The sequence below is a fragment of the Mustela nivalis genome, assembly GCF_964662115.1.
Source record: "Mustela nivalis genome assembly, chromosome: 19".
In the NCBI taxonomy this organism is placed as follows: Eukaryota; Metazoa; Chordata; class Mammalia; order Carnivora; family Mustelidae; genus Mustela; species Mustela nivalis.
Window position 1 is genome coordinate 39,834,495 of NC_139038.1, and position 17,885 is coordinate 39,852,379.

The 17,885-nt window shown below is 41.7% G+C and overlaps 1 protein-coding gene across 1 annotated transcript in view; it reads right to left on the reverse strand.

The window, feature by feature from the left end:
- Nucleotides 1-2,239: 2,239 nt before the first annotated feature.
- The window catches only part of LOC309854632 (uncharacterized protein), a gene marked incomplete at its 5' end in the record, with an annotated part of 49,644 nt that continues 33,998 nt past the window's right edge, over nt 2,240-17,885 (reverse strand). The window contains one exon of the mRNA XM_082713987.1: nt 2,240-2,331. Within this exon, the coding sequence (XP_082570113.1) occupies nt 2,284-2,331 (48 nt within the window). The 3' untranslated portion in view covers nt 2,240-2,283. The remainder of the gene's footprint in view (nt 2,332-17,885) is intronic.

Genomic DNA, 17,885 nt, shown 5'->3' on the forward strand with positions numbered 1-17,885 from the left:
AATTAAAAAGCTCTATTCGCTCCATACCCTCAACAACACTTGTTATTATGAATCTTTCAAACTTCAGTTATCCCTATAAGCATGCAGTATTATTTCGTCAGAGTTTATGTATAATTTTAAGGGCCATGTAGTAGTTCCTTCTGTCAAGATGACAAAGTTTTTTAGTTTACTAATCTTTAATTGTTGGAGGCTTGTTTTTGTTTTCTTTTTAATTCTTTACAAAACACCTGGATGATCATCCTTTAATATAAAATTTTTCTGTACCAATATCAGAAATTAAAAGAGAGTTATCACTACAGGGGCAACTTGGTGGCTCAGTGTGTTGAAGCCTCTGCCTTTGGCTTTGGTCATGATTTCATGGTCCTGGGATTGAGCCCAGATTGGGCTCCCTGCTTCCCCCTCCTCTGCCTGCCTGTTGACTTGTGATCTCTCTCTCTCTCTCTCTGTATCAAATAAGTAAAATCTTTAAAAAATATATAACACCACAAAATAAAACAAAAATCTGAATGATTCAATATCTATTTTAATAATTGAAATAATTATTAACAACTTTATCAGAAAGAAAGTCCTAGATCCAAGTAGTTTTACTGGCAAATCCTATCAAACATTTATGGAAGAAATAACACCAAAATTACAAAAAACCCTTTCAGACAGTAAAGGAGCAAGTAACACTGGGTGTTATGAGGTTTTAAGCCTTTGCCAATGTGAAAACTTTAATCTTATTTGTCTTTTCATTACTAATAAGATTGGATTTTCTTTTTAAAGATTTTTTTTTTGTTTTTCAGTGAGAGCAGGAACACAAGCAGGGGCAGTGGGAAAGAGAGAAGCAGGCTTCCCACTGAGCAAGGAGCCCGATGCAGAGTGCGATCCCAGGACCCTGGGACCATGACCTGAGCCAAAGGGAGATGCTTAACAACTGAAACACCCAGGTGCCCCAAAGTGTTTCTTTTTAAATATATATATATTTATTTGAGAGAGAGAGAGAGAGCTATAAAGATACCACATGTAGGCAGAGAGTCTGGCAGAGAGAGAGCAGGGGAAGCAGGCTCCCTGTTGAGCAAAGGGCCTGATGTGGGTCTCAATCCCAGGACTCTGAGATCATGACCCAAGCTGAAGGCATAGGCTTAACCCACTGAGCCACCCAAGTTCCCCAGATTGAAGTTTTTTGTATATTTGCTGTCCTTTTCCCATTTTAAAATCTTTGAGAGAGGAAGAGAGAACAAGAGAGAGAGAACGTGAGTTCGGAGGGGAAGGCAGAGGAAGAGAAAGGTTCAGAGAAGAGAGAATCTCAAGCAGGCTCCCCACTGTATGGGGAGCCTGCACTGACATGGGGCTCAGTCAGACAACTTAAAATTCATGACCTGAGCGCAAATCCATCAAGAGTTGGACACCTAAATGAGTGAGACTGAGCAGAGGGTGGTGTGCTCAATATGAAAGTAAAAGTGCTCAGTCCACAGTCCCTTTACCTCCACGCTATGGTCTAAAAATACCTGCTTGTCATTAGAGCACTTTTGACCTAAGGTATCACTCAAAGACTGGAACTGTGGGAGAGACGGATCATGAATCCAGGCACTCCTCATTTACTAGATTTTCAGTAGTGCACTAAGGCACAAGGAGACAAGGTAGTTTGGTTTTGATGGAGAAAGGAGACAGGCCGTGAAAAACCAGAATATAAAAACCATAAAACTCAGTCCTGAAGGAGGCCCCATGCAGCCTGATAAGTGGAGTTAAAGAAGCAAAACAAGCCCTTCTTGCAAAATATTTCATTACAGACCAGGGGCGGTTACTGTATTTGTCTGGGGGATAATCTGTTCAGGGAACCAAAAAAGTAATAAGACAAAGAAAAGTGCAGGATTATAATTCTTCTCAGAGAGACTGAGAGTGTGTGGCTGGAAGTAATTTGGGATATTGTCTAAGAAACCCATAAAGGACACATGAGTCAAAGGAGGAAGTTGCTAACCACCTACCTGAGCAAGGTAGATCAGACCAGCTGCAGGGCTTTGCTTCTGACTGAGAAGGGCATGTGAGTTTAGGGCCAGAAGTGCTTTGCTTGGTACTCTGGGGATGAGGCTGCACCCTGTCACCTCTGTCTTTCTTTTTCATCCTTCCCCACGCAGCCAACAGCTTTTCCTCCAAACAGATGTTGAACAAGTGTCTAAAGGTTGTTGGTTAAATTTTCATTATGAAGAATATTGGGGTCCCTAAAGGGCTGCCCATCTCAGTCTCACTCTGGCTGCAGGAAGGCGGAGAGAAGAGAAGTGGAGAGATGCTGCAATTTCTCTGCTACTCACTTGAATCCTCAAGCTCTCCAGCTTGCTCCCTCCTCCCTTCCTGACAAAACAAAGAGAAAAAGAAGAAAAGGGTAAAAGTCGGAGGATGTATTCGATTATAAAACACCAGAACTCCTTTCCCCTGCCTATAATGTAAGGATGATAGAGCTCCGACATCTCCTATCCCCCATTCCAAAATTGGAGAAGCTCTGAAAAATAAAACTGCTTCTCATATCTCATTTGATGCAAAACCTGACCTATCAGGAAGTGAAACTCTCTGAGATCTTTATCCTAGTCAGTAGACATATTCATATATTTCATTGCAGAAATATTTACTGGTATGATTTCAAGATGCAGCTCCATGGTTTTATGTACCATATCACCTTTATAAAAGCTGAGAAACAATGAAATCTAATACACATTAGCCCTATGGTTTTCAGGTGAGAAATAATATTGAAAGAAATTTCATAAGCGATAAGTGAGAGAATGTTCACAAAGCACCCAGAACGTGCCTGACACCCAAGAAACAGGAATTCCATTTTCTTCTGCCCATGTTTGGCTTATTTGGAGAAGGAGTCCTTCTTCAGAAATTAGCTCCAGGCTGGCTAATGGGGATCAGATATTACCAATGAGGTGGTACACAGTGAAAATATTTGCAACTTCTACAACAAGGAGCTAATATCGCTAACATATCCAGAACTCTTAAAGGAGAAAAAGAAGAAACTTGGTAGGAAAGTAGGAAAAATACACGAATAGATAGTTTACAGAAAATGATAATCAAATGTTCCTTAAACATTAAAAAAAAAACAAACAAACACAGAGGGTTACAAAAGGGAAGGGATGGGTTGAAGGGGTAATTGGGTGATCGGTCTTGAGGAGGGCAGCTGTGGTAATAAACACTTGGTGTTACATGCAACTAATGAAAACTACATCAGAAACAAACGATGTAGTATATGCTGCTTAATGGGACAAAATAAATAACAATAATGATGATGATAATAATAATAATAATAAATAAATAAGCCACCCTTGGAAGAATTCTTGTTTTCTGCTCCCTTCAACCCAGGTCCCTGTTCCCTCTTCTGGGTGCTCTCTTCTTCTGTTCCAAACTCCTGTCCGAGAACCACAAGGTGAACAATGTAGAAAGCAAAGCAGGACCAAACTGCAACAACAATCAAATACACAACCAGAGTAGGAGGTTCCAGCCCTCTGTCAGCAACTCAGCGCAGTCTACAGAGCATCCACCAAATATAGATCTTGATGGCAAACCATCTGAATCCGACAGCTGTCTTCATACATCTGTCCACATCCACATCCACTGTGGAGGACACATTGATTTTAGGCACAGAGACCGTTACAAAAATGCTCCCGATTTACTTTGGTCGTAAGGGAAATTTCAATCTGTTTCAGAGGCATGAAATGACACAGAACATGCTGTGTTAACATAATGTGCTAGAAATCACTGATAAAAAACTAACCAGAAATTCCCATATGTTTAGACAGAAAGAAGTACCTCTAATAATGAAATAGGAGTAAAGAAATAGAAAAGAAAAAGAGCTACATTGGAACTGAATGATATGAGCATGATACAATCGTAATCAAATATGTCTTTGGCTGAGAATATCTTGGAAATGTGGTGTGAGAACACTATATGGTCTCAAAATCATGCCTCATAGACTGAACCCTATAAATCCTATGTGATGAAGGAGAACACAAATCCATCCTGACATAGGCCTCCTGTCATTTCCTACCAATATCCCACGTCCCTCCTCCGACCCTGCACAGTCCCCCAGATGGACTGGCACCATGTGGTATCCCCAAGAGGCTCCACCAAGCATTTCAGGCATTCCTCTGACTCAGGAAGTCGGAGGCAGTCCTGTAGACATGCTCTGACCAGTAAGATGTGCGAGGGAGTGAGATGTGCCATCTCGAACAGAATACCTGGGACTGAATCAGGTTCCCCCTCTGTCCATCTCATATAGCACCCGGCAGTTACCTATGGTGGGTGCTCTTTTATCCTGGTCCCACGAAGACCGTGTGGACATGTGGCAGGTGCTAGAAACAGACTTCCCTAATAGAAGCCACTAAGGCTCAGGGCTACAGGTTACTCACAGTAACATCTGGCCCTTTCTAACTGGCACACATCCCTCCAGTCTTCTCTCTGTGAGGCAGCACAGCCTAAAAGGCGAAGCATGAACTCTGTTGTCTGAGACACAGGGTTTGACCTCCACCTCTGCCCATGTCTTCACTCCAACCTCACGCAATTTACTGTGAGTCTCTGAGCCTCCATTTCTACTCTATATGGTGGTTGGTTATACCATCTCAGGTTTGGGGGGATTAAGGAAATAATAATACATGTAAAGTTTGAGTCAGCAACTGCACACACAGTAAATGCTCAATAAATTTTTGCTGTATACCTTTATGTCTCGATTGTAAACATTCTGAAAGCTCAGAAATGTATTGTGACAAAAGAAGGACTTGTTCAATTTTTGGCTTATGCATCCTTTTGAACTGTGTTTTTCAACAGTGTAATATTTACATTCATTGACAGTATTTTTTCTCTTAACAAGGTACTGTGCTCTTTTTAAGTTCCAAATTATAGCTCTGCCTCGGCTTTTTAAATTATTTAATGTTAAATATTGCCAATAATTTAATCATTTTTCTATTGTGGGGCATTTTCATAGGCTGCACATGGCATCAAAAACAAACGAGGTTAAAAAAAAAACAAATGAAGTAGATTAAAGTATATCATGTATTACAGGATAGAATAAACACTTTGTTCACTTTTGTTTATCACGTATCTATATATGTCTACATATATGTATATATGTATACAATTTAAGATGTACTCCCAGAGACTCTAAGATGGTGGAGAAATAGGAGACCTTCATTTCATCTGGTCACAGGAATTCAGTTGCACAGTTATCAGATCATTCTGAACACCTGTGAACACACCCAGAGATGTAAGAAAAGAGTAGCTGCAACTCTAGAAATATAAAAGTGACCTCTTTCTACAAGGTAGGACCTGTGGAGAAGTGAATTCGCGTTGATATATGGGAAGATGAACTGCAGGGAGGTACCAGAAAATGATATAGTAGAGGACTGCAAAGTAAGGACTTTTAGAAGTTTGCTCTGATGAGGGCCATTCCTGCCTGAACGGTACCCACGTGGTAAAGCAGGGCAGAATCCAAGGTGGGACAGTGTCATCTCGAGATGCCCAAGGGCACAGAAATAACAGGGTTCCTGAGTGTGGCAGAGGTCCCAGGCATCAAAGCGGGGACTCTTGCTGGAATCATCAAGCCCCAGAGTGGACTCTCAGCTCCAGGCTGCCATAAGCCATGAATTGTGGCATAATCAGTGCCAGCAGGGACTCAGCAACAGCACACAGGCAAGATCCATTCTTCTCCCAGAAGGAGTGGCTTGGGTGTGCCCTGCAGGAGTCTGTAGGGTTTGGAGACTCAAACAGGGTCCCGCCCTGAGATACAAATGCTCAGTCACAGGCCAGGTGAGCACAGAGAGAAGATGGAGACCAGGGAGCCAGGAACGATTCACTGCTTTTCCCTGCGGGTGCACTGAGGAATGGTGCCTCAGACTCTTGGATCCCGGCCTGGACTTTGCAAGGCTTCCTTTTTCATTCTCATCCTCTAATGAAGCACAGAGAACCTTCAGGGAACAAAAGCTGGAGCAAACCGGATTAGATTACTTAGCTTGGCCCCTAGGCAACAGCAGTGCAATCCTGCCCCGGGGCAAAAATGCCACAGGCTCCTTCCCCAGAGAATCAGCAAGAACACACCGCCAAGTTTACTGATCACTGAGAATGCCCAAACCCCAGTGCTAGGGGAATATAGCATATAGAATTCATGGGTTTTTTTCCCCACGATTTGGTCCTTGGCTTTTTAAAAAAAAATTATTTTTTATTGTGTTGTTAGTCACCATCAAATATATCATTAGTTTTTAAAGCAGTGTTCCAAGATTCATTGTTTATGTACAACAGCCAGTGCTCCGAGCAATACATGCCCTCCTTAATACCTACCACCAGTCTCACCCATCCCCCCCGACGCCCTCCCCTCTAAAACCCTCAGGTTTTGGGGCGCCTGGGTGGCTCAGTGGGTTAAGCCGCTGCCTTGGGCTCAGGTCATGATCTCAGGGTCCTGGGATGGAGTCCCGCATTGGGCTCTCTGCTCAGCAGGGACCCTGCTTCCCCCTCTCTCTCTCTGCCTGCCTCTCCATCTACTTGGGATTTCTCTCTGTCAAATAAATAAAATATATATATATATATATATATATATATATATATATATATATATATCCCTCAGGTTTTTTCTCAGTCTCTCATGGTTCATCTCCCCCTCTGATTTCCCCCAATTCACTTTTCCTTTTCTCTGCTGATGTCTTCCATGTTATTCCTTATGTTCCACAAGTAAGTGAAACCATATGATAATTGACTTTCTCTGCTTGACTTAGTTCATTCAGCATAATCTCCTCCAGTCCCATCCACACTGATGCAAAAGTTGAGTATTCATCCTTTCTGATGGCTGAGTAATATTCCATTGTATATTATGGACCACATCTTCTTTATCTATTCACAGTTTTGTCTTTCAGTTTTAATTTTTTGTTCTCTTTCTTTTTGTCAACCACTTTATTTTATCCACACTTCTTTAATCTTAACTTTCACGTTTGTACTTAACTTTCTAAATATTTAAGTTCCTCTTTCTTTATAATTTTAGGGTGCAGTTTCTTCAAACACACCAAAATACACTAGAATCTAGGGTATTATTCTTTTTGCTTTAACTGCCTAATCATACTGTCTTTTCTTCCTCTTCCTCTTTCTCTTCCACTTCTTCTTTTTATATGTTAAGTATTTTAGTTGTTTTTTTGTTTTGTTTTGTTTTCTTCAAGTCTTTTTAAATTTTCATCTTCATGGATACATTCTATCCTTTCCATATATTTAATTTTATTTTTCTGTATATACCTGTGTACATATATATAAATATATATATATAAATGTATATATTTATACATTTATATTTATACATTTATATACATTTATATTTATACATACATTTATATATATTTATACATTTATATATATGTATACATATATATGTTACAAGATTAAATATGTGGAAATCTGTAAATTGGTAAGATATAGAAGTATTTTTCATAATATATATTATATAATACTGTATAGTGTATGTATTATTTAGTTATATATATATTTCATATATATATTTTTGCAAGATTTTCTTTCTATACAATTTTGAGGTGGAGTTTTTTCTAACAAACCAAAAGATACACTCAGGATATGTAGTGTATTGCTCTGTTTTCCCTACATGTCCCATGATATTCTCTCTGTTCTGTTCACCTGGCTAACTTCCCTTTTTTTCCCTCTTTTTTTTGTTTTTGGACTTTTAAGTTTCATTTATAGGTAATACAATGGCACTAACTTCCTATCTTTTCATAGTTACTCTGAATGTAAATGGAATAAATGGACAATCAGAAGGCACGGGGTATAGGATAGGATGAAAAGGCCAAGACCCATCCATAATGTTATCTAAAGAGAATCAGTTTAGACCCAAAGATACCCCCAGACAGAAAGTGAGGGGGGTTGGAAAAATATTTATCATGCTAATGGACATCAAAAGAAAACTGGGGTAGCAACCTTTATCAGACAAATTCGATTTTATGGGCACCTGGGTGGCTCAGTGGGTTAAAACCTCTGCCTTTGGCTCAGGTCATGATCTCAGGGTCCTGCGCTCAAGCCCCACATCAGGCTCTCTGCTCAGCAGGAAGCCTGCTCACGCCCCCCCCCCCGCCTAGTTGTGGTCTCTGTCAAATAAATAAATAATATCTTAGAAAATTAGATTTTAAACCAAAGACTGTCATAAGAGATGAAGAAGGCTACTATATCATACTTAAAGGCTTTATCAAACAAGAAGATCTAACAATGATAAATATTTGTGTTGCTAACACAGGAGCAGCCAATTATATAAGCCAATTATAGCAAAATTAAAGAAACACAGCAACAATAATACAATAGTAGTAGGAGACTTACAGGAATGGACCTATCATTTAAGCATAAAATCAACCAGGAAACAAGTGTTTTGAATGATAAAGGGTACCAAGTGGACTTCACATATATATTGAGAACATTCCATCCTAAAGCAAAAAAAAAAAAAAAAAAAAAAAAGACATTTTTCTTGAGTACACATGGAACATTCTCCACAATAGATTACATACTGGGTCACAATCACATTTCAACCAGTACCAAAGACTGGTATTATTCCTCACATATCCTTAGACCCCAGTGCTGTGTCAAATTGTAACTTAATCATGAAAGGAAATTTGGAAAGAAGTCACATGGAGGCTAAAGAGCATCCTACTAAAGAATAAATGGGTCAACTAGGAAATTAAACAATAATAGAAAAAATCATGGAAACAAATGAAAATTTAAAAAGAAGATCCTAGCAAACAGGATCCAACAGCACATTAAAAAGATTATCCGCCAGGACCAGGTGGGATTCATCCCTGGGCTACAAGGATGGTTCAACATTCGCAAATCAATCAATGTGATACAACAAATTAATATGAGAAGAGAGAAGAGCCACATGGTTCTCTCAATTGATGCAGAAAAAGCATTTGACAAAATCCAGCATTCGTTCCTTATTAAAACACTTCAAAGTATAGGGATAGAGGGAACATCTCTGAACTTCCTCAAATCTATCTATGAAAGACCCACAGCAAATATCATCCTCAATGGGAAAAAGCTTGCAGACTTCACGTTGAGATCAGGAACAAGACAAGGATGCCCACTCTCTCCACTCTTGTTCAACATAGTATTAGAAGTCCTAGCAAAAGCAATCCGACAACAAAGAGAAATAAAAGATATCCAAATTGGCAATGAAGAAGTAAAACTCTCTCTATTCGCAGATGACATGATTCTTTATATGGAAAACCCAAAAGACTCCACCCCCAAACTACTAGAACTCATAACAGCAATTCAGCAACGTGGCAGGATACAAATTCAATGTGCAGAAATCAGTGGCTTTCTTATACACTAACAATGAAAATACAGAAAGGGAAATTAGAGAATCGATTCCATTTACTATTGCACCAAGGACCATAAGATACCTGGGAATAACCCTAACCAAAATTAACAAAACAGGAAGCAACATGTATTGGAGAGGATGTGGAGAAAGGGGAACCCTCTTCCACTGTTGGTGGGAATGCCAGTTGGTGCAGCCTCTTTGGAGAACAGTGTGGAGATACCTCAAGACATTAAAAATAGAACTTCCCTATGACCCTGACATTGCACTCCTGCGTATTTACCCCAAAGATACAGATGTAGTGAAAAGAAGGGCCATCTGTACCCCAATGTTTATAGCAGCAATGGCCATGTTCGCCAAACTGTGGAAAGAACCAGATGCCCTTCAACGGATGAATGGATAAGAAAGATGTGGTCCATATACACTATGGAGTATTATGCCTCCATCAGAAAGGACGAATACCCAACTTTTGTAGCAACATGGACGGGACTGGGAGAGATTATGCTGAGTGAAATAAGTCAAGCAGAGAGAGTCAATTATCATATGGTTTCACTTATTTGTGGAGCATAACAAAAAGCATGGAGGACATGGGGAGTTAGAGAGAAGTTGGTTGGGGTAAATTGGAAGGGGAGGTGAATCACGAGAGACTATGGACTTTGAAAAACAATCTGAGGGGTTTGAAGTGGCGTGGTTGGGAGGTCGGGGTACCAGGTGGTGGGTATTATAGAAGGCGTGGATTGCATGCAGCACTGGGTGTGGTGAAAAAATAATGACACTGTTATGCTGAAAATAAATAAATTTTTTAAAAAACCACTCAATGAACCATCTGACATTTGGCAACTGGATTTCATGCAATTTCCTCATCTCATGGATAAAGTAGGTGTTAGTTAATGTGCCTATGTCTTCTCACTAGACAAACGCTTTCCCTTGGAGAAAGGCCAATGACTCTTCTGCAGCTAAAATCTTGTTAGAAAAAAATTACCCCTCCCAGGGAAGCCCTCTTGACGTATACACAGTGACCAGAAAACACATTTTACCCTGCAGGCGTTTCACCAATTTGCAATGTTTTGCTAGTTTTAGAACAATTTCATTGTATGTTACTGTCCTCTATCTTCAAAGTTAAGCTCACAGAATGACCACACTACTGGGGACTCCATTGGCACAATCTATGGAGACTTTCCAGCTCCCTGGGTCAAAGGGATTGCTGTCACTCCTAAATCTCAAGTCCACCCCTTTGTGGAAATCAGTCTCTCTCCCTGGGAGATAGTCACTGGATTTGATTTGAATTCGATGTGCATTCGACCACTGCCTCTCTGGACCCACAGTTGGGAAAAGGGGATGTATTTCAATAAAGCAAAGATCGAGTTGCCTCTATTCAACCTAACCATGATGCAGTATAGCAGACTTTTTCCCAATGCACTCCCAGGGGACACTTACCCTGACCGCCACACCTTGCAACCTGATTCTGTTGGGAAAGATCCCACAAAGATTCTCTCCAACCTCCCCTGAGGGGCCCCTCTCCAATACTTCTAACCAAACCTTGCACAGCCAAACCCCAAGGAAATGGATGGTTGGGTCCTCAGGACACCTTTAAAGAATTCGCCAAAGCCTGACTCGACCTGTACACCATCTGGTCCCAAGAAGGTTGTTACTGCACCAACTGAAATACAAAACATCTGGGGAGACAGCCTTCTCCACATGTCCGGGCCAGGCCTGCATTTCTCTCCTCACTATTGCTCCTTCTCCATCTTCGGTGCAAAGAACATGCCATTTTCTGCATCTCCCAGTCTCTTGCAGAAGGAGGAAACTTCTTTGGATTATGACCTTGCCAGAAAACACTTATTTTGATCTTGTGAGCATTTCTAGACATTTAGAAGGTTGAGAATTCAAAAGTCGTTCCTTTACCTCTAGTATTAACTGAATCCTGATTCTAAGCCAAATGCATGGTTTCTGAATTTACAACATATCAGACCACTTTTGATAACACATAGAGTTCTAAACAGTTCTTTTGAAAAAAACAATCCTGTTTGGGAATGTCCCGGAAGTATTCCTATTCTTGCAACAAGTTGTCTAAGGAACGCTTCACATTTTTCAGTGTATCCTATGTCCCCAAACACGCTCCCTGATTTCATCCGGTGCACTCTCCCAGTATTTCACTATTTTGCTCATAGCCACTCATGGAGGACACTTTCAGGAGGCATACAGGACTCTGAGTTGGCCTTCATTGGGAGAAAATCTTTCTCCTTCAATCCAAACAAGTGCCAATAAATATTTTCAGTGGCTCCTTTAATACACAGGGTCCTGGTTTAGAACTAACATATGGTTTGGAATTGTCCCCATGCTTTGGTTCTGCCCTTGATGTCTCTCAAATCCTGTGTAGAAACACTGTCCCCAGTGAGGTGATGCTGACTCACTGATCTCAGTCTTGAGCAGATACAAACTTCACATGGGAAGCTGGTGAAAGTTTCTGCCTTCTAACCCTCCCTGCTCCTCAGTGGTTACTTGAGTAGTTTACAACTGTGATGCCATACCCATGACACATGCCAACCAGAAAAGGCTTTGCTGGCACTGAAACACAAAACCACTAAATACAAAGAAATTACTGTCGATTGAAATTCCTCCAAGGAAACTTTCCTAAAGTTTTAATTTATATTACAATCAACTCACACACTTTTCTATTCATTTCAGGTATATAATCGTGATTCAGTACTTCCATGCAACTCCTGGCGCTCGTCACAAGAATAAGCCGCAATCCCCATTACCTGTTGAATTCATCCTGCCCACACACCTCCTCTATGATTACCAACGGGTTGTTCTCTAGTTAAGAGTCTGTTTCTTAGTTTGCCTCTTTCTCCTTCTCTTTGCTCGTATGTTTGATACCATAATTTCCACAAATGAGTGAAATCATATAGTACCTATCTTTCTCTGACTGACTTATTTCGTTTATCAAGGCAAATCATGATCAGACGGGACAAAGTCATAAGGGGAACGTCACAGCAGAGGGAAGAGGTTTTGGTAGGGGGTGTTCTGACACACTACCACTCCAAATAAATGGGGAACCAACAGGAGGACATGGACTTGATCTTGCACATGGGTGCCCCACTATTCCAGCTAGCAGAGCTCTAGTCTCATCTCTCTCCAGCCCCCTACATCCTCCAACAGGACTCCCCCATGAAAAGCCATAACAATTTGAACTGCGAGATGCCTCCAATGCACTTCTTGTTCTTCTTTCAAATTGCCCCCTGTCTCTGACAAGAGTGAACCTCTCCGAAGTTCCCCAATGTGCCAAAGGATCAGTCACCGCTTCTTTGGCCTACATTCAGTTTTCCTTCCTTCTCAACAAACCCAACATTTGCTGATACTTCTAACCTTGAAGATTACAAACTGGACAGCAGTTTGTTTTTACCTGGGATTCTGAATCCAGCAGTAATCTGCAAGTAGGCCCCAATTGCATTCTTCTAAGACACCCTGAGAGTCAGCAGGTTGTGTTTTCAGCTCCCTACTACAGGCTGCTCCTCTTCCTCTTTATTTGAGTCAGGATTTCTCCCCAGAAACAGGTCTGCTTCTGTAACAAACCAACCATGGCATCTCAGTTATAGCATCACAGAATCCCTCCATCCACAGATTAGGCCCTAAGTAAAATAGGTCTTATTCAACTACCCTCGAGGAAAACGAGGAGCAAACCATGGGAACAACACCAAAAATGCAACAACGTGGTGGCTCACCTACCAGCAGGTCTCAGGAAGCAGCCTAGAGCTCCCTCCTCAGCTCTCAGCCAACAAGGCTGCTTCTGCATCGCACTACAGGAGTCACCAAGTGCTGCAAACACAGCCCTGGCCCTCTGAGGGGTACTGGGTCCTCAGCTGGTGGCAGAATCCCTTTGGGCTCTGAAGAACCCAGCCTCAGATGATGCCATGGCGCGCATTCGGCCCCCTGAGGCTGCTGTGCCCAAGCGCAGACAAACAGTCCTCTGCCAGCTGGAGGTGCGCGGTCGCCCTCTGCTGGATACTCTGGGAATCTCTGCAGAGCTCTAAGCAGGGGCAGGGGTCAGCTCAGCGGGAGGCACTGAGGCAGTTCTGGTCCCAGGGAGCCTGTTCTCTACACTGAGACAGACCTTTGTGGCAGCGCCTCAGACACAAAGAAACTGATTCCTTCTCCTTTCTGTGTGAGTGATGAAGCCAAATTTAACAATGTTATTATGTAATGTGTAGTGCTTGCTCCACTCCCTTCAGAAATACACACTACAGGGGCGCCTGGGTGGCTTAGTGGTTTAAAGCATTTGCCTTTGGCTCAGGTCATGATCCCAGAGTCTTGGGATCAAGTCCCACATCAGGTTCTCTGCTCAGTGGGGAGCCTGATACCTCCTCTCTTTCTCTCTCTCTCTCTCTCTCTCTGCCTGCCTCTCTGCCTACTTGTGATCTCTGTCTGTCAAATAAATAAATAAAATCTTTAAAAAAATACAGACTATAGACGTACAAATGTAAAGTAACAGATAACTTTGTTTACCCACCCAAATATTCCTACTAAATAAATCACTGACACCCATTACACTATTTTAATTTTTTTTTCCTTCTTCTTCCTTTTAGAAGAATTTCCAGTCAGGTCAGGGTATATGAAAGTCCACTGAATCAAGACATCATCTAGCACTATGATCTTGAATGTGAGACTTTCTTTTCAACCTTGCCAATAAAGTGTTTTGGGACACATAGGTGACAGTGTCAAAAGCAAAGCTAGACAGAGCTACACATGCGTTATGAATTTACTGCATGTCTCTTTAGATCATGTTTTCAATGAAAGGGGATTTAGACACGGTAGATGGATAAAATCATTTCCATCAGTCTGGTAAGGAACCAATTTTACCTTCGAGTACTAATTGCCATCTCTTCACTAGCAGAAGAAGGCTTGGTGAAGTAGACGTTTCTGCTTGGATGTAAGAGAAGGCTGCAGGGGTTGAAATCATCCACCTAACATCCTGTGTCAGGATGCTCGTTGGACATATATCTAAGTGTATAATTACCACACATACATTTCATATACTTATTTTGTATATACTTCTATATGATATGTACTTGTATCATTATGTAGCTATTTCTACATTCAGATGGTTCAACCATCTAAATCTTCTGCATCCTTACTGATTTGGGGTCTGCTTTTTATCAGCTGCTGAGTGAGGGCTGTGAAAATTTGCCTCAGGGAGGATTTTATTTTTCTTGGAGTATTTTTTTAAAGACTGTTTTATTTAGGAGAGAAAGCATGAGTGGAGAGAAGGGGAGAGTGAGAAGGAGAAGCCGACTCCCAGTGCATGGGGAGCTGGATGTGCGGCTCCATCAAAAGTCCCTGGGATCATGACCTGAGCTGAAGGCAGATGCTTACCTGACTGAGCCACCCAGGTGCTCCTCTACTTGCAGTCTTGTCAAACACTCCTTTATAGGTTTGACGTCTATGTAAGTAAGATCCACAGTTTTACTTTCCTGGGTAAACTACAGCTTTTTTTCATTTTGTACCAACTTTCTTTGTATCTAGTAATGCTTTTGGCCTGATATTACTATAGTCAGAGCAGCATTTCCTTCATTGCTGTTTGCATGGTTCGTTGTTTTCCCACTGTTTTATTTTCCAAATATCCATAACGTTAATTATTGGAGGATTATCATATCAAATTTTACAATGTTTGGTCGGTTGGTTGGTTGATCAAGTTGTGGATTTTTATCTGATCTTCCTGTCCATTCGCGTTCATTGGGACCCTTTTCTCTTCAACTTTACATTCACCATCTCATGATCTGCTCTTTATTTGTCCAGAATTCTCTATTTTTGCTTCTTTTGGAAATCAGTTATTATCTGATATCATACCCTTCACTTTGATTCTGCCCCATGAGCAACATGGGAATAGCCTAGTTTTACTAGAAGGAAGTGGTGTTAAGTTCCCCATGGTTCCCACAGTCCATGTCTTGTTCTCCAACATCATTTCACCCAAAGACCTTAGCATCTACTGAAAACTGGTCGCTGAATTTTTACATATGCTTTTGCAAGATGATTTCTTCTTTCCACTTTCTACTTCTGTCTTTATTTCTGAGCAATCTTTCGCTTCTCTCCAATCCTGATTCTAAAGGTTCTCTTAAGTAGTACTCTAGATTTACAGATTATTATTCAGTGTTGGGAAAGCACTCCTGCTGTGATACATTTTGGTGCAGGTTGTCTTGATTTGGTCAATAGTGACCCTTTCAAGCTGGCTCCTGCATCCTTTTCACATGAAGATATCCTCCTTCTCAGTCCACACAGGTTCAGGCACAGAAACCCAGAGGCTGAGGAAGAATTCCCATCTGCTTGGGTTAAAAAGTCTCTCAGTCTATACCAGAGTCCAGGAAGTTTGGGAAACAAACTGAAGGGAATGATCAAGGTCCTAGTTGATAAGTAACCTCATCAGAGGTGGACTAAAAAGGCCCTGACCTGAGGTCAATATGGCGTCTTCCCACAAGACAGGCACTCTGACTACCCTTTCCTAGGAGGGCCTGATTTTTTTAAAATATTTTCTCTCCTCCATGGAGAATATTTTGAGTTCTATTAGGATTGAATACCCCCTTTCTCCCTTCACCAGTAACAATCAAGTGGCAAGTGGCTCTACAAAAGCTTAGAGAGTCTTGAGTTGAAGGGAAGTCTCCCTCTTGGTTGATATCCTAGTTTCCTCCCTCCCTAGCTGTGTGCCTGTCTCTGAGCCTCAACGTGCTCACTTCCAAAATGGGGAGGACAATGAGATTTATGTACTGTAGGGCACTGTCCCCTGAGAACAGATTGATTAATAAAGGTCTTTGGAGCATACCTGACATAAACATTCAATAAACATGACATCCCATTACTTACATTTCCTTCCCTCGCATTTTTTATTTCCTGGCTTCACAGCTGGATCATCTTTCAGGCAAGGCCTAACCAGACTATATCTACTGACATCTACCCTCCCACAAATATGCTGATGCTCTTTCCGGTGCCCAGCAAAGGCCTACAGTTTAACATATTTGTGTTTAATTCAATCCGTTCTTTGCTATAGACTAATATCCAGGCAATCCAGGACTCCAGACTGGATCCCATTCCCCCTTTTAGGGCCAGGATATGAGGGAAGGTAGAGCAAGATCTTCATTTATACTCACACCCCCTCCTACTAACCAGAGGGGAGCAGGAGAGATGGTGGATGCAAGGAACCTCTGACACCTGAAGGGTGGGAGTCTGGAGCCAAGATGGATCTTGGGGAGAAGAAAAGGAGGAAGGGACACAGAAAGTGGGAACAAGGGAGGTGGGGATGGATGGGAGTGAGTCGAGGACTGGATACAAAGATAAGGACGGGGCATGAGTTGAGGGTGAGCACATAGCCAAGAAGTACCATTATGAGCAAAATGGGAGTCAAAGAGGGACGTTCAAGGGATAGGATGTTTGAACTCAGTAACAGTACCACTGATAACGATACTACAATAAATGTCTCCTTCCAACCAGAGCGTTCCACTTTATGTGACAAGTTGAATAATCTCACTATTATCTAGGTCACCCTACTGCTTTGCATGCGTAGATTTTCAGTTCTCCTACCCAAGGGAAAAATGTAAGTTGATTCTCATGACTGAGCTTTGAGATCTCTCAAGAATGTTTGTGTTTTAAAAGGTAGATCCTCTCCTGGGGCACAGAGAGACAACACCCACCATTGTTGGCAGCACCAGGAGCTATGAGAGTTTGGGTGCCTCAGAAAGTGACTCTAAGACAAGGATGTGAGTACAAGTAGTTTCTCTGGAAGGATCTTTGGTGGGAAGAAATGACGGGAGCTAAGAAGTGAAGAAGGAGGCAGCCAACACACAAGACAGGGTGTTAGTTTAGAGGGCACTGCTTGGGCAACTCTGTCTCCATCCACTGGGAACGTTTTAAATACATGCAGAACAGCCCTGAGTCATCCCATCCAAGTGAAAAAAGACCTGCATGGGATGAGTGTTGCTCTTATGGACATTGGTTACCTGGCTCCAGAGCTCACTGCCATGGCCAAAGGAGCCAAGGAAGGCAATGGACACCCTCAGGCAAAGAGCTGCAGGCAACTGCGGGAGGCAGCCACTGTGTGTACAAGACAGGGCTTGTCAGTGAAGACACCAGAGGGCACCAACCCTCTCCTCTCCTCCCTATCATGACCCATGGGATCTGAAATACTGAGAAATTAGTGTAGTGCTGCCCATCATACACCAAGTGACTGCCAGGATGCCTTACTTTCCTGATCACTTACAGTCCCAACACTGATACTTCTTAAATAACAAGTAACTTCTGTCCCATGACTACTCCAACCCCACTCTTTCACTCCAGAAGTTTCAGTTCAAGCAACTCTTCTTCCAAGCACTGTTCAAATCTTGCTAGGAACAAAGACATGCACCTTTAACAAGGGATGGAGGATTATCGACAGTCTATACCTTGTGCCAAGAACAGCGAACAATTTTGTCCTCCAAGAAAAAATTCCCATTCCTTGGAGTCTCAGAAGGCATAGGATTTAAGAGTGCTCACTATCCTTGAAATCATTATTAATAAGCACAGCTTTACAAGCTGAACAGCAATT